Here is a 25,263-nt window from a genome sequence, read left to right as displayed (position 1 = left end):
GAGTTTTCTGAAACAGAAAGCCGCACGCACTGAGAGGGGACTTCCTGGAAAGTGCTCTCCGTTCTTGCAAGCGATAACTCCGACGACGCTCAACTTGCTGCTTTATAGTATTAATCGCTCTTCCTCCGCTCTGTCCAGTCAGTACAGAGATGATCTCTGTTTCATACCTTCAAATGTGTTCTTGAAACAGATCAGTCTATTGGTCTAGTTTAGACGGCATCTCAATGTTAGTAAATATGATTAGTAAAAAATTAAAATTATTTATGTAAATTTTATACGATACGAAATATGCGGAAGAGGGTAATCAGAAAGAGACAAAAAAATTCTTCACGCTTGCCACGTCATTTTAAGAAAAATAACTACGACTGGGGGCAGATGTGGACCCGCAAAACCAGGCTTTACTCGCATCTCTGGACCGGACTCGGTCAAACTCACCGTTCCCACCTTTTTAATGAGCTACCGAAACTCGCTTTTCTCCTAATCGCGTCACCACCTATTGCCTGCGGCCTACCGGGCAGCTACCGCCAGAGCTCTTGCGGCAATCTTTTGACTTGCATAAGCAGTTTGCCCTTTTTCCCTAATCAATCGCTCGAGTTAGTGTTATCCCCGGTTGTTAATCTCTTTCGCCTGGGCACAGCCCTAACTTTTCGTCTGCTCGCGGGATTGTACGTTTTTTTTTATCTCTGTGATCAGCATCTGAGGATTCCGAATCTTCGTGTATCTGTTTGGCTTAATTTCTTCTCGATTTAAGTTTACGCCGTTCGGCTCGGCATCGACTCTATTATATTGATTCCTTTCGTTTGTCAGCAGATTGGAGATATGCCATTGAGTTCTTCGGTCGATCTTGAAGTGTTTTATAGGGAGAGTAAATTTGTGGTTTTTGGTTGGTGAGAGCTGCGACTTCAATTCCGGGTGGCTGATTTTCTGTTGGAATGGCTTCTGTGTCTACTCAGCCTCAGTTTCGTTATACCCAACCCCCTTCGAAGGTTCTTCACTTGAGAAATTTACCGTGGGAATGCACTGTTGAGGAGCTAATCGAGTTGGGGAAGCCCTTTGGTAAAATTGTTAATACGAAGTGCAATGTTGGAGCTAATCACAACCAGGCATTTGTTGAATTTGTAAGTTGAATTTCTTGGTCTGGTTTTGTATGCGTATATACCTAGATTTGAATTCGCTTAGAATGTGTTAAACTTTTTTTTATCATTTATTTATTTATTTATTCATTTTGCGGGCGCTTATCCTCATAGGAAGATCTAAATCAAGCAATCGCGATGATTTCATATTATGCTTCTTCGCCGGAGCCTGCTCAGGTACGCGGAAAAACCGTCTACATCCAGTATTCAAACCGGCAAGAAATTGTAAATAACAAACCTACTGGAGATGTTGCTGGCAATGTCTTGCTGGTGACAATTGAGGGTGTCGATGCGAACCATGTCACTATTGAGGTTTTACACTTGGTAAGTATTTTCTAATTTTCCATTTCCAGTCTTGTGAGGTACTCTCCTATCTTACTCTTCATTTTCATGAAGATGCTCATAGCGTGCCACAAATTTATCAGAAGAGCTTGCAATTATCATATAAGGTTTTTATTTGACATAAATCTAAACGGATCGTCAGCAGGTCCATCTTACAAGCAAACATCTTCCGTGGCAGCGCACTGCATCGGGAGAACGTGCATGTGTGTGTTTGTCTCCTGACCCTTGCTTAACGCTGCCTCTTCTTGATCCTACTCTTCCCTATGCTTACAATCTAAAACCTAGATTCTCACTAAATGGTTCCCGTTCTCAGGTCCAAGAAATTAGAATCACCAAATGAGTGTAGTTATCTATTTATCAATGTAGAGCGTGATGGAAGAAACAAAGCTATCTTCATCTGTACACGCTCTCTATGCACTGCATGATATTCCCACCTTTAAAGTGGATGGTTTTGTTGGTTGCACGGTTCCTTGTTGCATTTTCCTGTTCAACTACCATTTTGTTTCCTGAAAATTACGTAGAAATAGATGTTTGAACCTATTTTTTTATGGGTGATTTTTTAAGCCTTAGTAACTAAAGTATGAGTCGCTGACCACAGTCTAACTTGATCTCATTATTAAGGTGTAACAACTTCCGATTTCAACAGAGTAGTTTTCCTGGATATTTTAGAGTTGTTATTTGAAATGATTGCAAATCAGCATCCTTCTATTTATTATTCCTTCTATGTATTGTGCATGATGCTTTTCAAAACGAAATTTAACGCATATGTTTGGTTAAACTGAAACTTGTTTTCTGTTGTTGTGCAGGTATTTTCTGCTTTCGGATTTGTGCACAAAATTGCTACATTTGAAAAAACAGCAGGTTTTCAGGTTATTTGTATGCTTCATGTCTGTCACAACCATGCTAAATTTTATTTCCTTCAGGACTGTGTGTTTGCAATTTTAAGATTCCGTCTCTTTTGTTCCAGGCTTTGGTGCAATTTTCTGATCCACAAACTGCCTGTGCAGCAAAAGATGCACTAGATGGTAGAAATATACCTAGGTAATATACTGTTTTGGCTTCTCTTACAAATGTCTGTAGAAGTACAATTCTAATTCACTGACTTAATATACGTGATTGTAGTTATTTGCTTCCAGAAAATATGGGGCCATTTGCTCTCAAGATGACTTTTTCTGCTCACACGGATCTGAATGTGAAATTTCAGAGCCATCGGAGTAGGTAAACTTTCTTTTGAACTGTTAACCAATACTATGATATGATGTTATCGGGTATGCTATCCTCTGTTCATCCTTTTCAGTGGGTATGAAGCACCCAATTATTTGACAAGATCACTCTTTTGGTATGTCAAGTTTACTCGCTATGGAAAAGATCAATGGTGGTTACATTTTCAGTTCTGTTCACATGTCTTTTAATTGATGACATGTTTTGTCAAAGCCCGAAACATTCATCTCGACATTGGAGGTGAAAAGTTTATGATTCCAAAACTCATTAGTTTAGGATCAAAAATAAACTCAGGACCAGATTTAGTCCTAGGAAATGAATGGCTCATGTTTCATGCCCCTGTAGAGCAAACACCAGCCTACTATAAACTTCGATGTCGCACTCGTCGTGAAATCGATAATACTGTTGTATTTGTCTACGCAGTAAAACCCACTGAAGCCTATGCCATTTCTGGTAATGGAGATGTCCTCCATCAGGTCTTCAAAAAACGCAGCAAGCGTGGTGATGAGATTCCAACCTTAGAAACTCTGCTCCTCACTGAGTCCTGTGAATCTGAAGTTCAGCAACTTCTGGAATCCACTTGTTCTGAGAAACCCTTAGAATGGTGGCATAAACAAAAACCATATGCCGACCTCGAACTTCTTGATCCTGAAAAAGAAATCCGAGAAAAACCTATGGTTTACATTCCTTCTGATGTTGAAGAATTTTCAACACAGATAAATGATTTGCTAGCTCAAGGATTAATCCACACCAATCATTCTCCACATACATTTCCTGCTTTCCTGGTGCGGAATCATGCAGAGATAAAACGAGGAAAAGCTAGAATGGTCATTAACTATAAAAAGGTTAATGAAGCCACAAAAATGGATGGCTACTATCTTCCTAACAAAGAAAGATTAATAGCTGCCATAAGAGGAAAACAATGGTTTTCTAAATTTGATTGCAAATCCGGGTTTTGGCAAATTCGTCTAACCGAAAGAGCTATTCCCCTTACTGCTTTCAGTTGTCCTTCAGGACATTATGAGTGGCTTGTAATGCCTTTTGGGTTAAAACAAACACCCAACATATTTCAAAGAAGAATGGATGATATCCTCAAACCATTCTTTAAATTTTGCTTAGTTTATGTTGATGACATCCTAGTCTTTTCAGAAACCAAGGATCAACATAAAGAGCAATTACTTAAGGTCTTAAATGTCTTAAAAACTGCTGGGATAGCACTCAGCAAAAAGAAATCAGAGTTGTTTAAAACCAAGATAGATTTCTTAGGTCTAAACATCTCAAAAGGAGAAATTATTCTTCAAAAACATATTCTGGAAAAACTAGCTGCTTTTCCAAATGAAATTGAAGATATAAAACAACTTCAACGTTTCTTAGGATGCCTAACATATGCTGAACAATTCATAAAGAATTTAGCAGAAATTAGAAAACCCTTTCAAAAGAAACTAAAGAAAGACGTCAAATGGGAATGGACACCCACTGATAGTCTTGAAGTAAGTCGGATCAAACAAATGATGAAACAGCTCCCGGTGTTAACTCTACCTGATCCAGATGCAAATCTGATTTTAGAAACTGACGCCTCTGATCACACTTGGGCAGCAGTCCTAAAATGCAAAATCAATGATTCTGAAAGAATATGCAAATATACATCAGGAACATTTTCATCTGCTGAAACAAACTATCATTCGTATGAAAAAGAAATTTTAGCAGTAAAGAATGGGATAAAAAAGTTTTATATTTATCTCGCTCCCAAAGAATTTCTGGTGAGAACTGACTGTAAAAATTTTGTCGGTTTTATGACAAGAAATTTAGAAGATTCACTTTGTCGCAGAAGGTTACTCCGTTGGCAGCAATGGTTCTTTCAATTCTCTTTTACTGTTGAACACATTAAAGGAGATAAAAACTATTTACCTGACACTCTTACTCGAGAATTTTCTTGTCTTACAGACAGGTAAAATGGATCCCCTCAGCAGCACCCTGACGGACCTAGCAGCGGCAATTGCCACACTCACGGTATTGCTCTGAACCCTACAGTCACTATTCGACAGTCTTTTAGTTCTTTCAGAACGAGGAGACATACATGAGAATTGTGCCCGTTACGGGTTAAGTGGAGAAGTCTTACAACTCAAGGTTAAAGAATTAACCGAAGAGTTAAAAGAACTCACTCAACGGCATGAAATGCCAAGCTCCTCCGGGACTTCTACCGGATCTCCATCGCGAGAAAAGGAAGCCACAACGTCGGCTAATCAGCAGACGGATGACTTTAGTGTTTTGATAAACACAGGTCGACCCGGGATTTCTACCGGTCATGCCAGGCATGAGAAGGAAATCACAACCCAATCTTCTCTGAAGATAGGGGAATCAGGGATTTCTACCTGCCAGTCTAGAGCTGGAAAAGAAACCTTAACGATTTCATTGAAATCGGAATCAGGGACTTCTACCTGTCAGTCTAGAGCTGAAAACGAAGTCTTAACGGATCCATCTATCCATCCCAGATGGAAACGGACTTGTCTAGTAATGAGAAATCATTCAAGACAAAATTGGTTGCCTCGTCTGAGTTTACAAGGTTGAAAAGCCTAAATAAACCAGATAAAACTAGTTTTAATGAGTTTGAGTTTTTAAAGAAATTTAAACCTTTAAAACTTTCGGACATTATGTCTGAGGAACCCTCGCTACGCCCTCAAAAGGTGGACAGCGTTCGTTCAAAGATCGAATCCGATCATACTGTTCAATTCCAGAGATGGAATGAACAAATTGGACAAGGGATGAACACTTCCTTCTTCACCACTGAGCCCAGCAACAGTTGGAATCAAGTGAAGTTGAGTCATGAAATAGACTCAAAATATGCATCCATGCTTTATGCATATAGATTCATAAAACAGATGGTACTCCACTCCACCGACTTATCAGTGTTGGAGAAAATGCCAAAGGAAATCATGGAGGCTTGCACAAGTTTCATCTCCATAACGAAGAGTAAAGGAATTCGACTTCATTTCGTTTCCTGTATTGCTGAAATTGTTACTGACACAAAAATGTTTCCAAGCATTTCCGTCGTGACTATTGAAGGCATCAAAGAAGGTGACGCAAATATGGAATATGATCCCCGACATGTTCCAAAAACCAAGCCTTGCCCAGAAGCAGTCTAGCCAACCAGGCGTATCCGTGGGCTCAAGAACCCGATACAGCTCATACAACAGCTGATTCAGAAAAAGAGAAGCTTCATCTACAAGACCTCCGTCCCACTGACGATCGTCTCGAAAAGCTATAAAAAGACTCTGGCATCCGTCCAGACTAGTCTCGAAGCTACGCTGAAGAAACTCCTCGGAGGAAATATCCCCTTCAGCAAAACAACAAAGGAAAGCTTCTGCCAGATGACCCAGAAGACTTTTCCGAAGGAGCACAGCTGTAAACTGTGCACAGAAAGGCAGCTGTCCGAATGAGCAGTCAGCAGCCACGTCAGCAGACTCGGCCCATGACGAAAAGAAAGTCAGCAAAGGCGGCTCAAAAGTCCGCAACGGCGACTACAAATGTCATCAATGACGGCTATACCAAGTCAACAAAGATGGCTAAAAGAGATTCCTGCACATCATCATCATGATGTCACAAGCAGAAAAGACATTTCTACCCTTGCTTTCGGCGCCGAAAGGTAATAATGCAAGGGCAAAAATGACACGCCAAAAAGACAAAAGTTACCCTTTGTCTTTAAACACACACCTCTCAATCGAGGGTAAAAGCGGAAGACACGAAAGATCTTCAGCTATAAATACGATGCTCCTCCAGCGGTTTAGATCATCGAAAACTTGAGAGATCGAAAACTTGAGCGATCGAAAATTTGAGGGATCGAAACTTGAAGAACCTCAAAAGTTGACGAGCATTAGCATCCGAAGAAGAAGGCGATTTCCGGCGATCTTTCTCTGGCAAGTTCCTCAAGCACGGTATGTGCTTAACAGCCGTAATGGCTGAGTAGAAAAGAGGGAACCGACCGGTGCCACGGTCGGTAACTTCGGGAGCTATGTAGCTAAGTAGTTTTTTTTTTTTTTTCTTTTCCTTTTTTAAGGGTATGTATTTAGTTATGTTTTTGTTTTTTGTTTTGAACAATGTTTTTATATTTTCCGCATGTTTGTAATATTGTGATTCGTACAGTATGTGTTATTACTGTTCATGTGCCGCATCTATATATATGATCTCCATAGTGTTTGTTTTTACTGTTCCAAAGTTACTGTTCAAAGTACTGTTCATTTTTACTATTCATGGTTACTATTCATGATTACTATTCATGTTTACTGTTCACTCGTCAAAAAGAAATAGTATCGAAATAGTGCCAAATAGGACAGACGCTAGAGACTTGGAATTATTCGGCTACGCTCCGAGGTAGAAAACGAAACGGAGTTGTGCTCTACCCTGCTGAAGCAGCCATGGAGCCGCAACGGTTAATAAGAACGGCTAGGGGCCCTCTGGAGACCGTGAGGACCGCTTCGACGGAATTGCCCACTTGGTGGTAAGCCGGCAGGAATAGGGTCAAACCCCGAAGAAGTTCTAAGTAGCAGCAGAAGTCATGTTGGGCCTATTAGATAGCTATGACATAAACACAAACGAGTACATAGCAGTGACATGTGGTGGGAAGCAGGAAAGTGGCCTAATGGTAAGCTGATAGGACGGACGAAGTGTGACTGTAGGAATAGTATTGTGTGAGTCATTGTTGTTTTCCGCTGCCCGTAGATGTCATTCACTGCCTGTAGCTCGAGACTGGCAGGTAGCAGTCCCTAGGATTCTTGTTCCGCTGCCCTCATCCCTAGGTTCTCTCTCATTGCGGGTACAAGTCTATTAGGACTTTCTGTTGATACCATAGAAGTCAAAGCTTAACTTTGATTCTTTCTGTTTAGGTATACATACTCCCAAACAGTTACAACCCATACCGGTCACATCCCAAGTAACATTTGTAAGGAACAAATGTACAAAAACTTAAAATTTCCTATATGGAACAAAATAGGTCTAATCCAATAAGACTTATAAATTATTCGCGACTGCGAGAATATATCATGACCAGAAGGTATGATAATCAAATCGAATTCCAGAAGGTCTGGATTCGACAGTTAAAAGATCGACTCGCACGAGTTCAAGCCAAACTCAAAGAGCTCGAAGAAAATCCTTTAGTTGTAGAATATAACAACGAAGGAAGAAGGATAATCCGAGATGGACGATTCTTAGGACTCGGTCCAGTAGTATTAAAACAAGTTATCAAAGACCTGAAACACCAAATCAGGATTGAACAACTTGAACTTCAAGAATATGTTATCTAAGTAATTCTTAGAAGATTTGGTAATCATTCTGCAAAGAAAAATCTATAGAATGACCCAAGAAGAAACCGTATCTCAACCTGTAGACACCGCTTCAATAGGAGAAGCCTCTACAAGTATATACGGAAAACCAGAAAAAACAAAATACTGGTATGTTGTCTTCATAGGAAGAGAAACAGGAATATATGATAGCTGGGAAGAAGCCCAAGCTCAAGTCATAGGATTTCCCAGAAATTCTCACAGAAAATTCCGGACAAAGAACGATGCTGAACAAGCTTGGACAGCATACCGAAATAGATGATCTATCGGCAAAAACTTTTAGATCGTTTGCAACGAAAGAGAGAAGGTCTAGCCTTCACTCTCTTGCTAAGAAATATGCTTCAACCAGAAGATGATACTATCTTCGCCAGGGAAATGTACAATTTCCATTGGGAAAGGTATACGAATCGCATCCATAGATTTCGATGCAAGATCGACAAAATCAAACAAAAGCTAAACCTCCTAGCTTTGTAAAAATGAATGAGTTTTTCTATTTAATGGATATGGAAACTCCATTACCATTAGGCCTTCCTGACATCATCGGATGGCTTAAAAACCTAGTGTACTTTGCAACACCTTGCATAGCACCTAGAAAAAAGGATCCAGCACCACTTGCTTTTAGGATCGCTTCAAAAGCATCATCCTCCACCGATGATGAAGTTTACGCAAAATATAATACCTTCGGTCGCCAACCGATTTATTATGTTCAAGAGGAAAAACCTTCCTCTAGTAAACAACAAGAGCAACAAGACAGTGAACCAGAAGCTTGGGAATCTGATGAAGTTGCAGAAGAAAATACCAAGAAAACAGACTACTCTGCTAAAGACAAAAAGGCAGATGATCTTGGTAAAAGATTTCAAATACTTCGTGGTAGCGACCATTTTGAAGCAGAAACTTCAAGGGGACGAGACACCCACATGGAAGATAGCTTTCAAGATAACTTCCGCAACCGTACTGCGGTTCACCCGCAAGAACGAGAAAGTTTCTCCCACTCCAAAATATCCCTGGGAGGACAAAGGTATTCGACAAAATACACAAATGTCGATCCTTCAAATGCTACTAAGGGACACCAAACCATAGATAGCATAAACCCTTTTGGATTTTACCTCAACTTGGATTGCCCCAAGGATGGAGAAAAAGTCCTTAAAGATTGGGAAAGAAGCACGAGCAATGCTGCAAATATGCATGAATCTTGGAACCAAGAATCAGCATTTAATTTCTTTACCCATGCTTTACAGGGTAATGTAGCTCATTGGTGGGATAACCTTCCCGAAGACCAAAAACGAGCTAATACCTCAATATCGATAGCCAATATCTTGAAAGGATTAGTGGCTAAGATATCAAAGGAATTTCTAGGAATACATCCAACCCTAGAAGCCTACAATGAGAGTACTAAGCAAAGAAAACGTTTAGAAACTTTTCAGAAATTAAACAAGTTACAAATCTGTAACATTTGTTTTTATGAGAAGTATTACTGCGAGTTTGCAAGTTACTTCTATAAACTGCAAAAAGAAGACCAGAAACCTTATCTGTCTATCTTTTACGCAAAATTGCCAGAACCATTTGCACATGTAGCTGAAAAAGACTACACTACAAAATATTGGCAAAACAATCCAGAACATGGTACTTTAACCATGGATATTTTCCTAAACATTGATACTTTAGGAATAAGACATCGATTTGTACAAGACATGTTGGCAAATCTTTGTGAAGCCCAAAAACTACAAAAGAAAAGTAGTAAGGCAAATAAACAAACATTATGTTGTTCAAACCAGAACAAAAATGTAGGAGCTTATGGTTGTAAAACCATCTCCCATAGGCAACGAAAATATCCTAAGAAATTTCAACAGAAAAAATTTAGGATACAAAAAAGTTCTACAACAAGGTATACTCCTAAAAAGAGATACTTTAAGAAAAGAACAAATTCTGGCCCTACCACATCCAGTAAAGGGTCAAATGCATACTGCCCAAAGGGGAAAATCCCAAGCAAATGCAAATGCTGGATATGCCAGAAAGAAGGACATTTTGCAAAAGATTGTCCAAATGATAAACAACAACGGCGGTACAGTACATACATGATACTAGCCGAAGAAAATGGATTGGAAATCGTTCATTACGATGACATCCAGTCAGAAGATGAAGTATATGAGCTTCATGTCGAAACTGAGTCATCCTCCTCAGAAAACTCAGAGAACATGTCGGACTCTTCAGGCACCTTTTCTGAATGAGTATCCGCATAAACGCAGAGCATGTAGCATCTGGAAATTCTTATATCACAGTCATGCTTAAACTACCCGGATATATCAAATTCCATATACACGCTCTCGTAGATACAGGAAGTTCATATTGCCTTGCCAGACAAAATCTACTTCCCACAGATCTATGGAAAACACTTGAAGTACCCCTTCAAGTGACCGTTGGTTTCGGAGAAACTATCACTCTTCCTGCCAAAGCCCGAAGAAGTTCTAAATAGCAGCAGAAATCATGTTGGGCCTATTAGATAGCTATGACATAAACACAAACGAGTACATAGCAGTGACATGTGGTGGGAAGCAGGAAAGTGGCTTAATGGTAAACTGATAGGATGGACGAAGTGTGACTGTAGGAATAGTATTGTGTGAGTCATTGTTGTTTTCCGCTGCCCGTAGATGTCATCCACTGCCTGTAGCTCGAGACTGGCAGGTAGCAGTCCCTAGGATTCTTGTTCCGCTGCCCTCATCCCTAGGTTCTCTCTCATTGTGTGTACAAGTCTATTAGAGACTTTCTGTCGATACCATAGCATTAGTGCATGGTATTAGTATTCCGCTGTCAGAGTGGTGTCAAAGTCTGCTAGAGACTCACGTTGTTTTTGTATAGTTTGACGTGGCAGTGTAGTTGCTACTGCTTCTAACACTGCTGTTAATGTAGCCAATCAGCTGCCTATGCCTTGTTTGAGCCATACACTTGCTAAGACCACTTCTCTTTTTGTCTTTGTCAGGCAGTAGAAGTTATGTCCAATTTTTGGACTTAAATCTATCTAAAAGTCTGGTTCTACACCGGAAGGAGAAGTTTATAAATGTACCATAGCTTTGGATCCTTAAAACTATTTATCATTTCTTATTCCATGGGTTGCATTGTAACTATTGTTTTGTTGGATCTGCCTGTCCTCTGTTTATGAGTGGAGGATAAACTTCTCGTTTCATTGGTTGGATTATAATCAGCTTGCTCCTGGTCTGGTCTTTGTGGGTTATTCAATCTGGGAAACCATAGTTAAAGCAACTGTTTCTCTTGGTTCTTTTTGTTGGCATATTCAATACTTATTTTCACCTTTGTGTGTAGGGACTATACCAATCCCTATCTTCCTGTAGCTCCTTCAGCTATTGATGGTGGTGGCCAGGTATATCACATGCAACAGTGTCCGTTCTGGTTATTAGTTTCACTATGGTATTTAATTGACTTTTACCTTTTCCATCTGTCTATGCAGTGTTTTACAAGTCATGATGCAAAAAAACAAGAGACAGAGTGTAATGTTCTTCTTGTTTCTATGGAGAACATGCAATACACAGTGAATGTTGATGTATTACACACGGTATTTTTGAAACTTCTTATTTTGTTTATTTACAGAATTGAAAACATTTCTTTTGTAGTTCAGTATTCTCACTTATCTTGTTTGACATCCAGGTTTTTTCCTCTTTCGGTCCTGTTCAAAAGATTGCAATCTTTGAGAAGAATGCTGGGTTTCATGCTTTAGTTCAGTACCCAGGTAATTTTTTATCTTGATCCATTGAAAATATTCTTGCATGTCTGTAGTTCAGAAGGCTCTATCTGTTACTAAATAAATACATGGAGTACTCTATATGCACCTTGAATGCTCGTATTCAAATTTTCTAGTTCACGAACAAATAATTCAATACTTTACCAATCTTGCTCAGTCACAATTGGTCATGTGATAGATGTTGGAACAGCAAGTGCAGCCAAGCAAGCATTAGAAGGACACTGCATCTACGATGGAGGATTTTGCAGGCTGCATCTCACATATTCACATCATACTGATATAAGTGTGAAGGTACCCCCACTAGCTACTTAAAACTCTAAACTCAGGTCCTTTCATTATAAGTTGCTGTAGTAGGTATTATTTGCTTAAATATGCAGTGAGTTGTCATCCAGAAGATCTGACCCTCTTACTTGCGTGACATTAGAGGTTCTCAAATTGGTGAATCATTTGGTACTTGTAGCATTTTTTCAGTTCAGTTGGAAGGAATAGAAATTTAAGCATAATGGAATCTTGCAGCTCACTAATTCTGTTGTGCGGTGAGCACACTGATTAGGTAGCTATACATGTGTTCTGCTTCTTGTGAGGACCTGCCATATGGAAGGCCTCTTTGTTAGGAAATCATTTTCCAACGTCTAAGATGGTTTTGTAACTTGTTGATTGTTTTATTGAACTTGTTGAGAGCATCAATCCAATGGCTTAGGTTGTTCAATTAGTGACTGTGCTCTCTTTATTAAAAGCTGTATCCTACTATGTACTACTATTGCTTTATAGCTCTCATTAATAAAAGCTTTGCACCATTTCAAAAGAAAAAAAATTAGTGACTGTGCTATTGAAGTAGGGACTCTTAAATTTTTTGTAGGAAGGCCCTACATGAGATAAACATCCATAACTCTGTTGTCCGACAATTTATGTTTGTCAGAACTCTACGATAGTTTCAGCACTTTAAGTACTTTGCATCAGAAAGGTATAACTGCACTTGTCTTCTGCTTGGGAAGCAACTTTTTGAGGGATTAGCAAGAGTTAAAATAATGAGATTTTGATCTAGCTTGCTGGCCCTGTTTTTGGGGCTTCTTTGTATTCATTATTCTTTAATGAAATCATCATTCTTTTTTATAAAAAAAGAAGTGATATTTTTAAAAGATATGTTGTTGTCCTCTACCTCTTTTATAGTTAACAAGCTGCCTTACATGTGGATGGCGTTGGCTGTCTCATTAATTTTAATCTTTCACATTAGTTTTTAATTGTCTCTGGCACAAGAATGTATACTGTCAACTTATACTTTTCGTCTTAAGGTGAACAATGATCGATCAAGAGATTATACAATCCAGAACGCTTCTATATTGAACAATCAGCCTTCAATATTGGGACAGCAACCCCAGCCTCCCATGCTGGGTACTACAACGTCTCCGCAATACAACAATGCTCCTACAGGTCAAATGCCAGGTGTGATGACAGCCCCTTCGCCCATTGGGGCCTGGAATATGGGTGTTGGGCCAATGACTCAGCTGTCCCCCCAAATGCCGCACGGCCCCTATATCTATCCAATTCCTTCGCATAATCTCCCTGATATGAACTCCGGAAAATTACAGTGGCCGGTCCCAGGCGGACATCTGCCAGTGCCACCATTCGGTCGATGATGATCTATTAGAGTATTAGTTGTTCTAATTCTCTATTTTGTCATCATTTTTTTTTCTTCTTGTAATTATGTTTTCAAATGTGAAGTGCTTTTTTTCTTTGCCAAATGTGATTGCCCAGGTGGAAAGATTACAAGCAAATGCTCAAATATCTCTTAATCGCCTCAAACGGCGCATGTTGAGACTAATCATTAGTTGCTACTTTCAATTTCTTTCCTTACCCGACTATCAGTTTTGCTAATTGTGAACTTGGCTTGTTTCTATGAGTAGTTATCGGTATCAGGGCATGACTTGCACAAATCCAGAAAGGTACACTCCCAACCAATGACTGCCCTTTCATTCACTACAAGTCGTTGTACCACTTTACAAGTCACAAGTACAATCCTCTATGACCAATCGGGGCAGCAATTTTGGCACAATTATTGAAAACCCTGCTCACTCTTCTCTTATGTATGCGCTAACAGCGACTCCGCCGATGACAGCAGCTTCTCTAACTTACCCAATATCCGATCTATAGAGGGCCTTGTGTCCGGTAACCGCCTGGTCGAAGCCAAGGCTGTCTCCAAAACATCAATGGCCTGCTTCCGCTCCCAGCCCTCAGGAACGAATTCAAAAAACTTCAGGCTTCCAGTTTTTATCTCCTCGAGCCTTTTGGAAATAGAATCTGTCTGAAATGGAGCAGTAGGACCGCCGAGCATGTCCAAGACCATGACCCCAAAATTATAGACGTCACTCTCAGCGGCCAATCTGCCGTCAAAGTTGGTGACCTCAGGCAGCCTCCTCGACGGCGAGTAACTGGCCTGATCTGTTCGTTCGGCGAGCTGGACAAATCCGTAGTCGGACAAGCAAGCAGAGAAATCGGTCTTAATGAAGACGTTAGAGGCTTTGACGTTGCCATGCACGTTCATCGCAAGGTACCGTTGGCACGGCGGCGTTTGGTTGTGGATGAAGGAGATTGCTCTTGTGACATCAACCATGATCCTGATCCTTTTCTCCCAGTTCAACGGTGTGTGCCCTAGCTCTCTTGCACCTGGACATAGTGTAAATTCTAGCTTTTCATTATTCTATTCTAGCGTCTCTTCTTGTAGTTCTGGGGGTTAGGCTTTGCAGAAATAAAGAAGACCCACGAACAAAAAACGAAGAATAGAGGAGAGTATGGTGCGCTTTGGTGACTGACCTGCGAGCAAGTCGGCGAGGCTTCCCATGGCGTAGTATTCGCAGAGCACTATCTTGATCCTTTTGGTGTAGATATAACCGTGGAGAGGGACAAGGTATTTGCAACCGGTTGTAACATGTGCCAAGCGCTCCAGGCTCTTTCCATACCGGCTCTTCCGCACCAGTACCCTCCGAAAGCGTTTAGCGCAGAAAACCAGGCCATCTACCAAAACCACCTTCTCCGAAATCCCCACAGAGCTTTCACCCAGAAGCTGCACGGAGGATGTGAGGACCTCCCTCAGGGCAACCGGCCGTGCGAACGGTCCACTCGCTTCGCAGAAATTTATAGTAATCGCATACTCGCCGCCCGTGGGCAAGACGTAATCCTCGTCGACGGTTAAGTATTGAGACACAGAACGACTGGTGCCGCTTCCCTCCTCGCCTCCTCCAGGCTTGGCTGGACTCTTATCGCCGCGATGACGGCTTACCTGCATCACGCGTGACAACATTCCGGTATCTATCCGGCGGATTGCCTCAGAGAATGAGCGGCGGACGGATTGACGAGGAGAGAAAAATAAGAGTTTGATTTGTTTTGGATGGAAAGGGCAGCTGGTTTTTGCCTTCGGTTGGTTTTGTTTGATTTGAGCGAGAGCTTGGAGAGTATCGTCGAGGGTCGATTCAACCGGTCTCCTCATCTTCAATTCGGTCATTCGACAGCGTGGAAAGAAAGATCCAAAGGTGACATGGAATTGAATATACGCGCCCAGCTGGTCTTTCTCCTTCTTTGGATTTTTTGTTTGCTAAACGTTAAGGATCAGATACACCGTACGCCTTGAGTCCAAACTTCATCCGACGATCACGGAGCCAATGTACGGCAGAACGACGGAGTAGCTTTCCGTCGTTCATCGTCGACTACACCGGCATTTTAATCAGTCGAGGAAATCTATAGCGTCATAGATGGGAATGGAGTGCGAGACCCGCCGCCACCGCAGTAGGGACCAAGGAGATCGAATTTGCTGGACTGTGTGGTCCAGTGAATTCCTGCCCCGACCTATCACCTCTCCGGTGTCAATCCACACGTTATGAACCCGGTTAGATTCAGGCTCAGCCAGGTGCGGGAAGAACCCGGACGGGATTGCCTGTTTTGTTTCCTTGGTTCATTCCAAGAAAATTAAGAAAAAAATATATTATTTTAATTAAAAATAGATATATAAAGTTATAAAAAGCATTAAGCATTATGTCTACTATTTCTGGACGAGAACTCACCCAACTCGCCCGAACTCGGAGAAACGGACTCGCACTAACACAGAAGCCGAGTTAGGTCCCTTGACCAGGTCGCAAGGTAGACGATAAGACATTCTAAAAAGTGGCTGTTACAGTGGCCTCCATTATCTGCCCGAACCCTCTTCTTCCTCGAAACAAAAGCTACAAATACCCGCTCCATTTCCAGCTTTCAACTGCGATCCTCATACTCTTCTCGTCAAAATGGCCAAACTCGCTGTCAGCGTTTGCGTCATCTTCTCCCTCTTCCTCCTCTCCTACGCCCGCCATCTCCCTCTCAAGGAGGAGAGACCGCTGGAGAGCCTCTCGGCCGTCGGGATCACTGTACTCCCCCTCCGTCCGAAAGCCCCCTTACACCTCCGTTTTCCGTACCCTTGCCGCCACATCCAGCGTCTCCGCGGGCCTCGCTTCGTTTCTTACGGAAACGATATGCTTCCTTTGGACAAGTTTGACCGTGCGCGGCTGATCCGGTCTAGGGTTTCTGACTTTCATGGCCTGCCAGAGAAGACGAGGTTCGGGTTTCCTTCGGATCGCCATTTTCTCCCAGCCCTGGAATCTCGCGATGGGGGTCTGATTTTTGAAAGAAGCAGGGATTATCTCACTTCCCAGATTCCGACCATTGAAGCCTCACGAAAGTTGGAGAGAGGAGAAGAAGGTGATGTGGTGACGGCTGCTCCAGAAGGAGGCTTTAAGAAATGGTTTGATTATATTCTGAATTTCTTTTGAAGCCGATCGAAAGAAGTGCTCCTGGGGAGAACTGCTCGCTTGGTTCGACCGATGAACTGGAGATTTTAGTATTTGTATTTAGTAGATGTGGTTTACAAATCTTTGCTAAATATCACGGCCTGTCTGGAGCCAATATGTTACTCTAGTATTTAAGTCTTTCGTCTATAAAGAATTTCGTCTTTGATATGAGAATCATGGATGTTTTGTTGTGGGTGTATTCAGCTTGGCAACTTCATGTTGTTTCGATAACCAGTTGTGGACTTTCGATCCATTATCGGTCATGTATTAAAATTGCACATTAGCAAGAAATCGAAAAGGTTGAATTAGAGAAATTAGCTTCTGTTATCAATTCTCTGCTGTGAAATATGATACCGGAGATCGCTGATCAGTGGAGCAGGTAACAGCAGAGGTCAAGTCTTTTTGTTTCTTTTGCAGAGAAAAGACAAAATCTGAAAGGCCTCTTTTTTCTCCTCTAAAGTAGAAAAGTCGAGTCAGACGTGGTTGGGACGTTTGCGCGTGTGAGACCCGGCAACTTCCTTTTTGCATTGACACGTTACGAGTTACTTCTGTATCTACTTTACCTTTTACACTACGGCGCTTCACCTTATCCAGGAGTTCGGAATCCTGCCGTCGGCGGTTTCCAAGCGCTCACTGAAGTCGGCTTCGTCTCGAAGCTCTTAGTTATCTTCATGTGTTCGAATTGCCATGGGGGATGCGTTACACTATCTTTCCAGTCCCTTCCATTCACCAAACACCTTTTAGCACCAAAAGAAGAAATGTATCCATCTCTCGTGTTCTTTGGGTTGCAGAAACCTTTACTGAGAGACCACCATCATCTTCTCTTAGATTTTCTCCCTTTTCAAATGCTTTAGACGATCCCATGAAGTTAACATCTCTATCTTCAGCCTAAATATTCAGGCCCAAATTTTAAAATCCGCGGTAGGGTTCAATTCAGATTATCCTTGAACGAACTGATCATTATGTATGCAAAAGCCGGGAACTTCCTGTTAGCTGCCTTGGTTTTGTCCATGGCTCTTGAGAGTGCATCTATTTTGCTTTTTTATGTAGAATGCAATTATCGGAATCGCTCGTGGTTTTGGGTGAATTGCTTCGCAAGGAATGTTATTTAACAGGATGGTTCTTTCTGCTATATTATATATAGGTGCGAATTCGATGAACTTTTGGCTGGGTGCAGAAATATATGCTTGTATTATCAAGAATGGGTTTGATCTATACGCTGATTTGGACATTGCCTTGAAGGAGTTTTATGAGAATAATTGTGGCCTCTATGAAGCAGAGCAGTTATTCACCGAAATGGCATGGAGAACCGCTCCTTCATGGAATGAGGCAATTATGTCGAGCTCAGAAAATGGTTGTGGTTAAAATATGTCGAATTGTTCAAAATGATGCAACTTTCTCATGCGAAACCGAATAACTGACAATAATGGAGGTTCTTCAGGCCTGTGGGAAACTAGAGGCACTTCAACAAGGAATGCAGATCCATGGATTTGTTTTGAAGACCGAATTATTTTCTTTACTAGTTAAGAATTCTCTGATTAGCATGTATCCCAAATGATCAGAATTGGTACCGGTAAGAGCTGTTTTTTATTCCATGAGTAGCCGAAGTTTGCTATCTTGGAACTCAATGATATTGGGTATGCTCTTAAGGTTTTCTCAGTGGGTCTTGGGATCTGTATGACAAAATGGAGCAATCCGAGGCGAAACCAGACTTGGTTACTACTACTAGGAATAGCATGATCAGAGGCCATTCAATCCATGGATCCTTGGAAGAAATTGTGAAGGTTTTGCACAGAATGCAAACTGCAGGTTTCAAGACTAACTCAAGTTCTATTACAAGTGCTATTCAAGTGATTACTGAAATGAGTCCTCTGGAACTGGGGAAGGAAATCCACTGCTACACGATGAGAAATGGTTTTGATGATGATATATACATTGGAACCTCACTGGTAGTTATGTATGTAAAGAAAGGAAAATTAACTAAAGCTCAATTGGTCTTTGATAATATGAAGAACACAAACACTTCTGTCTGGAGTTCTTTGTTCAGGTTATGCTTAAAGTGGATTAGTTTGAAAACTCCGAAGTTACTTAGTGAGATGGAACAAGAGGACACATGGAACAATTTAATTTTAGAACATGCAATCTTGGGTCTAAACAAGCAAGCTCTATCATTGATCCATCATCATGATACAGTAGGTCTGAGTCCAGATATAGCTTCTTGGACAGCTCTAATCTCTGGCTGCTGTTGAAAGGGAAATTATTTAGACTCCTTGCAGTTTTGCATCCTGCTGCAGGAAGCAAGAATCAAACCGAATTCATCAACCATGGCTAGTCTGCTTCAGGCTTGTGTAGGTCTTGCTTTTCTGGAGAAGGGTTTGGAACTGCACTGTTTCGTGCTAAAACACAGTTTCTATTCAGATGTATATGTCACCACAGCACTCATAGCCATGTACTTTAAATCAGGTAATTTGAATCCTGCATATCAGATTTTCAAAAAAGATTTGAAACAAAAGCTTAGCTTCTTGGAATGCCATGTTAGTGGGTTTTGTTGTTCATGGGCAAGGTGAAGAGGCAATTTCAGTATTTAGTGAAATGGGTAGATCGGGTCTGAAACCAGATGCCACAACATTTGCTGAATTGCTTTCAGGTTGTATGTGTTCAGGTTTAATTGGTGAGGGCTGGAAACATTTTGATAGTATGAAATCTGAGTATAGTATGGTCCATCTTATTGGGCACAATGGGTACTTAGATGAAGCTTGGAACTTGATCTGAACGATGGAACTAGAACCTGATGCTAGTGTTTGCGGTGCTCTTCTTGGAGCTTGTAGAGTTCAGAAAAACTTGCAGCTTGCAGAAATTGTTGCAAAACACTTGTTCAAACTGGAACCCTATAACAGGGAAAATTATATGGTGATGATGAATTTATATGCCACAAAGGAAAGATGGGGGGATGCTGAAAATCATGGAAGATCTTGTGAAAGTTATAGGGGTAAAGAACATGGGTGGGTGGTGCTGGATACAGATTAATCGCTCTGTTCATGTGTTTTCAGCCCAAGGCAGATTTCACCATGACATTGCAGAAATATATTTTGAATTATATCATATGATCTTGGAAATGAATAAATTAGGATATGTGCCTGATACAGACTCTGTGCTTGAGACTTGGATGAAGGAGAGAAGGAGAGAAGGAGAAAATTCTGTTAAGCCACCTCCCTGAGAAGTTGGCCATAACTTTCGGATTGATCAAAACAGGGAAAAGCCGATCAATCAAGGTGATAAAGAATGCTAAGAGGTCTAAGGATAGTCACACGGCAGCCAAATACATGTCCCAAATGAGTGGATGTAACATTTTTCTTAAGGAAAGTGTCCGATTTCATTGTTCCATTAATGGGAAATGTTCCTGTAATGAGTATTTTTAGAACTGAGGACCAGGACCGACAAGTAGAGGCCCCGTATTGTACAGAAGATTCTACATGAAAGGAAGAGCTACCGACAAACAATTAGCAGGATTTTTCATCAAATGGCCCTGTAATTTACTTGGCAGTAGTGCTTCTGTTCATGGAAGCATGTATCATACGCTGCTGCTCAGCAGCTACAAGGATATGAAGCTCTGGATTAAAGAATTTGTCAAGTATGTCGTTCACAACCATTTCTCTCAAGGATAAGCAGCTTCGTGGGTATGAGACCACAGGCTTTCTCAGCTACTATTGAGAGCTAGAAGAAAGGAGTAACAAGCCATAGTAGGCTGATAATCCACAGTGAGACCGTCAAAAAACTCTGGTGTCAGAGCTACTGGGAGTTCAGGGTTGTGTATAAAGCAGGATCAACTAAATACGAAATTACTGTTGATACTATGTAATAGTGTCTGAGATAATGAGAAGATTGCTCTTAAGGCTGAATCTTTTGTTTAGAAAATTTCCTTTTCCTTTAGTGGCATGAGAGAAACTCCAAAGAGATCGGATCTGCTGATCAAATCCGATGAGCAGCAGTGGGGTATGAATCAGGTGACAGACCGATGAATGCCTCTCTCAAAAAAGTTCTCTGCTGCTTCAGAAACTGCAAATAGTGATAACATCTCCAATTGACTGGCTGGGGCAAGCTCAGAGGACTCAATCGGTTCTGTAAGCAGGTACAACCCAGTTCTTTCGTGTATAGTTTCACTCCAGGTAAACCCATGACATGCCAGATCAACCTGCGACACACCAGGTCGACCTATAACTCAGTTGGGTCAACCTAGTAATGGCTACTCCCATGAAAGACATCAAAGCGCATTTATTCAGTTGGTGGAGACCAGTTTTGTTACCCCACGAAAGTCCAGAAAAAGGAATAGTTACATTAAACAGCACCATAGCAGAAACTGGTTGACTGAGAGCTGATCAGCTCTTGGCACGGCGATGGATGCACCCATAGCGCCGCCCCGCTGATATCCCCACACTTCCAAGTCACCGCCGAAGTCCCAGAAAGATTAACATTCGAGAGGCATATCCGGGTGAAAGGCGAGCCCTTCAATCCCTGTAGAGACCCAGCCTGCTGAACGTTCACGCCCCAGATGTTCTTCAAGGTGACTCCATCAACCTTTGGCAGAGCATTAGGATTATATCCGTCATCTGGATGGTCCCCTACATCTCCCCCTATCTTAATTGCCTTCCGCACTTTATCTATGTAAATATCAGAGATGGTGATATTCTTTATGAGTCCCCCTCTCCCAATGTTTGTTTTCAGATGGATACCGATGCCGGTGTTAAAGAGGCTCACATGCTCGGCCAAGACGTTCATGATCCCTCCGGAGGTCTCGCTACCAACAGCAATTCCGGCGAAGGGAGTGGAGCCCGTGAGTCGGCGAATTGTGATTCCTTTACTTGGGCGCCCATAAGCAAGGCCATACTCATCCCACCCACTCTTGACAGCCACCAGGTCGTCTCCCGTTGCAATGTAGCAGTCTTCTATGCAGACGTTGGAACTGGAATCTGTACACAGTAAAAAACAGTCAAAATGAAGAAGGTAAAGGGATTGCCAAAGATAGATAATAAGTTTATACCTGGGTCTATTCCGTCTGTATTAGGAGAATCAAACGGAGCCAATATGGTGAGGTATCTTAGTACCACATTACTGCAATGAAAAAAATATTACATTCAGAAGCAATGAACACGAAAGGCATTTTAAGGGATAGGATCATTTCATTGAAGATTTATTGATTCAGGAAATTTCCAGCAGAGCGTCATCCCATGAGGGGACACACAACGGAAAGCTGCCTCCAACCACCAATCCACCACCCACCACCACCCATCACCCATCCTAGCCATCTGGTGGGAGTTAGAGTTTTGTACCCTTTCAAATCATGACTCCAGTAATCTAAGCTCAAAACAGAGATACCTGGGCGAAATGCCCACCACTAGTCCAAGCTAGGCCCCAACTTACAGATAGGGGATGGAACCCAATATAATAAACATATAATAAACAACAACACCAGCCTGGCAGAATGATAACGGGGGAATCTGTCAAGAGATTTCAATAAAATAATAGCTTGACAATATCTATCCAACCAACATCTTATCGTGACCAACAGAAGGGGAAAAAATAAAAAAAGAACTTGAGTCGCAATCTTGACTTCAAGAGCTAAAATAGTTCCAGTTTAAACATGTTAAGGTCTTAATAACCTTTGGATATATGCGTTGATTCAACGACACATCAGTAAGAACCCAGATAGAACAAAAAAAAGTGAATCCGTAATTGTCATTGCCCATTTTTTTACCTGCAATAAACAGGATGAATGTTCCAGAATGGCGAGTTCTTGAAGATCACATTAGAAATTATAATATTCTTGGAATGCATGAGCTCAAGAAGACTTGGTCTGGTATATTTAAGGGATCCCTGCCTCCACATGTTCCACCAGATCCCACCTTGGCCATCAATAGTCCCGTTTTCACCTGTAAAAGTTGTAACTGGTTGATCAAATGAAATTACTATGACAAAAATATTTACATGCAATGTGCTGTAATCAAACACATGAAGCCACGCATATTAACATCCAAATACATAAGTAACGACGGTATGACTACTCACATTATTCATATATACGGGCAAATATTGCATATACAAAAGGCTAATTAACAAAAACATGTCTTTACACGAACCAGGGGAGCAACATGCAGACATAAGCAGTTCCAGAGTAAGAACAACACTACAGATGCAGAGTATCTCAATGCAGAAAATCTCAAAAATACGACATCGATAAGCCCTTACACGATCTAGTTAGCAGTAACAAGAGGAGAATTAGAAAGTCGGCGAATATTCATATAGATTTGAAAAGAGAACAAATCTACATTGCAGAAGTATCAACGTTGTGTCCAAATACAAATTAGAGTGAACCTACTGCTATTAAATTTCGAAAATGTTTTGAAATGATTAGTCCAGAGAAATCACTGTATAAATGGTGTGTTTCATGAATTTTCATTCAATTTTAAGGTTTCTAGTCAGATTTGCTTATCAAAGTGGCATATCAGATAAATATAACATTGAAGCAATCTATAATAAAGATCCGGTGGCTCATGGGCATTGGATGGCACCTGTAATAATCACATCTTGGATCCCATCCCCATGAATGAAACTCATATATCTCCCACCTGGTCGCTCTCTCCCCCTTCCATAGGATGGCAAAGGTTCAATTAACGGCCAGCTCCAAGTATCCTGCAACATCAGGCGAGTGAATCAATCTCATTTGTGACATCCCGTAAGTAACGACCACACAGAGACATGATCTCTCCAACCAGAGGAAGAGAAATGCTGTTAAAAACCTGACGCATTCTAGATAACTAGACCGTGTTTGCGTGTCAAATGGTCTCAAAAAAGCTGCCAATATGGAGGTTTCATCGATATATATTCCATTGAGACGGAGTAAAAACGGGGATTTGAATGATTTACTCTAAGATCTCCGGGTATAAAATAATTGGGGCAAAACCAGCTTGAAGAGTTCAGCTGACTGCAATCTCATATGCACGGAACACCTCAAAGGAGGAAAGAGGCAAACGCGAGCAAGGGGAACCCCAGAAGCTTCTGACAAACGACTCGACTACCGAGTACACAAAATAAGGATACATCTTCGAAACAAGCACGGTTTTTAATAGCACAGGAACAGAAACGCCAAGCCTTCTTTCAAATAGAAGAAATTTACTGGATTAGGCCATTCATAGCTGTCAGCAAAAAAAAAGTTCAAAAGCCAAGGGATGAGAAGGTAGAATATACCTGAGTAGCTTTAATAACAGCATCCTTGGCCAAATACAGGGTCATGTGGCTAGTGAGATTGAAACTCCCTGTAAGCCAGACGCCGGGAGGAATATAGAGCACCGTGCCACCTCTTCTCCTAAGATGTTCAATCCGATATATTGCCATCCGAAAGGCTCCAGTGTTCAGTGTCCGACCATCCCCGACCCCTCCAAAATCTGTAATGGAAATTACATCTTGCCGGTTTCTCATGGGTACAATGCCGGAACATGTTGTCAGGCTGCCGGCATTCGCCCAATTCAGAAGAAATGCGAAGGACAAGAAGCAGAGAAAGAAAACTGGAAGAAGCCTACTCATTTTTCACTTTTTCCTTTTCCCTTTCTCAAAATGAAGATGGTAGGATAAAACTCTCGCTTCGAAATAGAAACAGAAACGTTAATACAGGCACAAATTTTCAGAAACAAAGGCCTGTGCTCGAAATGGCAAGTTAACAGATCTTCAACATGTCAACCAATAAAAAACTCAGAGCCCGTTTTCAAGAATTGCAGTGACATTAAGTCAACAGAGTTAAGCTGACCGGCGATAGAACCGATATATAAACAGATTCTAGAACCAATTTTAATTTAACGAGCTAACAGAGAAATCGAACAGAAAGAGAAAGTTAATGACGCAAGAAAACCCCAGCAAAAAAGATATTACTCCAAAGCAACGCTAACAACTCCTCACTATCAGAGATCTGTGTAAGATCCACAAATACTCCCAAATGCAAAAGCCCAAAATACCATCACAAACTCCAAACTGAACTGTTAAAACAACGACGAGAAAACAAAATAAAACCCGGTATGTAACTTCACAAACAGAAAACGACGAACTCTATAAGGTGTAGCAGAAGATCACCTCCGCCGATGGGTCTGCAATAGAAGCCTAAAAAGAAAAACTTTCAACGAACCCTCTCAAAGTAATGGAGCCTGAAAGCAGCTGCTTGTCTGTGCTTATTGTCCACGAAAGGAAAGCATGACACGGAAATATTTCTCTATTACTTAATCGCACGGACACGTGAATGTGAGTAACTGCCAGGCAGTATGAAAGAGAGAAGACAGGCACACGCAGGGATTGCTCTGCTCTCAGTGAAGGAGACGGAGGTTGGATTAGACAAGCAAGAGAAGACTGAAGACACTGAACTGGACATGGGATTTTCATCTATTTTCTCTCTTTTTGTTTGTTTGAGCAGGAGACAGAGGCCACAGAGCATGTGCTTGAGTGGGGCAGAGCTTCAGGTGAAATTAACGGCCGAGATTATCCAAGAACGAGATTTTGGTGGACCGGCTTTAATCAATTTTTTTCCTGGATAAAAAACGTTAACCAAGCTCCCATGATACGTGCCCCAGCCGGGGAATTTTTCATAAACACGAGATTTTCTTAGGGGTAAATACGTAAAAACACAA

At 41.3% G+C, this 25,263-nt stretch overlaps 4 protein-coding genes across 6 annotated transcripts; 2 read left to right on the top strand and 2 right to left on the bottom strand.

The window, feature by feature from the left end:
* The first annotated feature begins 498 nt into the window (after window positions 1–498).
* LOC137942665 (polypyrimidine tract-binding protein homolog 2-like) lies at window positions 499–13,605 on the top strand. 3 transcript variants are annotated; one of them, XM_068788397.1, is made up of 11 exons: window positions 499–665; window positions 811–1,118; window positions 1,248–1,457; window positions 2,282–2,344; window positions 2,443–2,516; window positions 2,598–2,693; window positions 11,348–11,405; window positions 11,493–11,597; window positions 11,690–11,771; window positions 11,962–12,074; window positions 13,076–13,605. In XM_068788397.1, the coding sequence occupies exons 2-11, from the start codon at window positions 933–935 to the stop codon at window positions 13,418–13,420; spliced, it is 1,332 nt and encodes a 443-aa protein (XP_068644498.1). In that variant the 5' UTR covers window positions 499–665; window positions 811–932; the 3' UTR covers window positions 13,421–13,605. The 3 variants fall into 3 exon arrangements, with proteins under 3 accessions (XP_068644498.1, XP_068644514.1, XP_068644506.1); XM_068788413.1 differs by lacking the exons at window positions 499–665; window positions 811–1,118 and adding an exon at window positions 1,621–1,678 and having other exon boundaries at window positions 1,340–1,457; XM_068788405.1 differs by lacking the exons at window positions 499–665; window positions 811–1,118 and adding an exon at window positions 1,618–1,678 and having other exon boundaries at window positions 1,340–1,457.
* Window positions 13,606–13,863: 258 nt separating this feature from the next.
* LOC137948589 (probable inactive receptor kinase At5g58300) lies at window positions 13,864–15,066 on the bottom strand. The gene is made up of 2 exons (XM_068794715.1): window positions 14,595–15,066; window positions 13,864–14,447 (listed from the first exon to the last, which is right to left on the bottom strand). The coding sequence occupies exons 1-2, from the start codon at window positions 15,064–15,066 to the stop codon at window positions 13,864–13,866; spliced, it is 1,056 nt and encodes a 351-aa protein (XP_068650816.1).
* A 2,647-nt stretch (window positions 15,067–17,713) lies between these two features.
* LOC137948497 (pentatricopeptide repeat-containing protein At4g01030, mitochondrial-like) lies at window positions 17,714–19,369 on the top strand. Its single transcript, XM_068794615.1, has 5 exons — window positions 17,714–17,957; window positions 18,248–18,554; window positions 18,645–18,789; window positions 18,892–19,060; window positions 19,161–19,369. Exons 1-5 carry the CDS (start codon window positions 17,714–17,716, stop codon window positions 19,367–19,369), a joined length of 1,074 nt encoding a protein of 357 aa, XP_068650716.1.
* A 1,482-nt stretch (window positions 19,370–20,851) lies between these two features.
* On the bottom strand, window positions 20,852–24,844 carry LOC137942654 (probable polygalacturonase). Its single transcript, XM_068788386.1, has 5 exons — window positions 23,840–24,844; window positions 23,164–23,284; window positions 22,350–22,524; window positions 21,636–21,706; window positions 20,852–21,564 (listed from the first exon to the last, which is right to left on the bottom strand). Exons 1-5 carry the CDS (start codon window positions 24,173–24,175, stop codon window positions 20,933–20,935), a joined length of 1,335 nt encoding a protein of 444 aa, XP_068644487.1. The 5' UTR covers window positions 24,176–24,844; the 3' UTR covers window positions 20,852–20,932.
* Window positions 24,845–25,263: the final 419 nt, after the last annotated feature.

This window comes from Aristolochia californica, unplaced genomic scaffold (genome assembly GCF_029961685.1).
Source record: "Aristolochia californica isolate CCGP_79_NKW_82.1479 unplaced genomic scaffold, dmAriCali1.0.hap1 SCAF_1, whole genome shotgun sequence".
In the NCBI taxonomy this organism is placed as follows: domain Eukaryota; kingdom Viridiplantae; phylum Streptophyta; class Magnoliopsida; order Piperales; family Aristolochiaceae; genus Aristolochia; species Aristolochia californica.
The sequence above is the reverse complement of the archived record's forward strand: the minus strand, read 5'-3'. Positions and strand labels throughout refer to the sequence as shown.

Bases quoted from the DNA above. Each gene is read 5' to 3' on its own strand.
- LOC137942665 (XM_068788397.1), top strand. From the start codon at position 933: ATGGCTTCTGTGTCTACTCAGCCTCAGTTTCGTTATACCCAACCCCCT. The intron at 2,517-2,597 runs GTAATATACTGT...ACGTGATTGTAG, and splicing joins GATGGTAGAAATATACCTAG to TTATTTGCTTCCAGAAAATA. The intron at 12,075-13,075 runs GTACCCCCACTA...TTTCGTCTTAAG, and splicing joins ATACTGATATAAGTGTGAAG to GTGAACAATGATCGATCAAG.
- LOC137948589 (XM_068794715.1), bottom strand. From the start codon at position 15,066: ATGCAGGTAAGCCGTCATCGCGGCGATAAGAGTCCAGCCAAGCCTGGA. The intron at 14,448-14,594 runs GTCAGTCACCAA...CACTATGTCCAG, and splicing joins CCTCGCCGACTTGCTCGCAG to GTGCAAGAGAGCTAGGGCAC.
- LOC137948497 (XM_068794615.1), top strand. From the start codon at position 17,714: ATGGTTCTTTCTGCTATATTATATATAGGTGCGAATTCGATGAACTTT. The intron at 17,958-18,247 runs GTTAAAATATGT...TATGCTCTTAAG, and splicing joins GAGCTCAGAAAATGGTTGTG to GTTTTCTCAGTGGGTCTTGG. The intron at 18,790-18,891 runs GTAGGTCTGAGT...ATCCTGCTGCAG, and splicing joins TGATCCATCATCATGATACA to GAAGCAAGAATCAAACCGAA.
- LOC137942654 (XM_068788386.1), bottom strand. From the start codon at position 24,175: ATGAGTAGGCTTCTTCCAGTTTTCTTTCTCTGCTTCTTGTCCTTCGCA. The intron at 23,285-23,839 runs GTATATTCTACC...CTGATGTTGCAG, and splicing joins CTGTTATTAAAGCTACTCAG to GATACTTGGAGCTGGCCGTT. The intron at 22,525-23,163 runs GTGCCATCCAAT...CAACTTTTACAG, and splicing joins CCAAGATGTGATTATTACAG to GTGAAAACGGGACTATTGAT.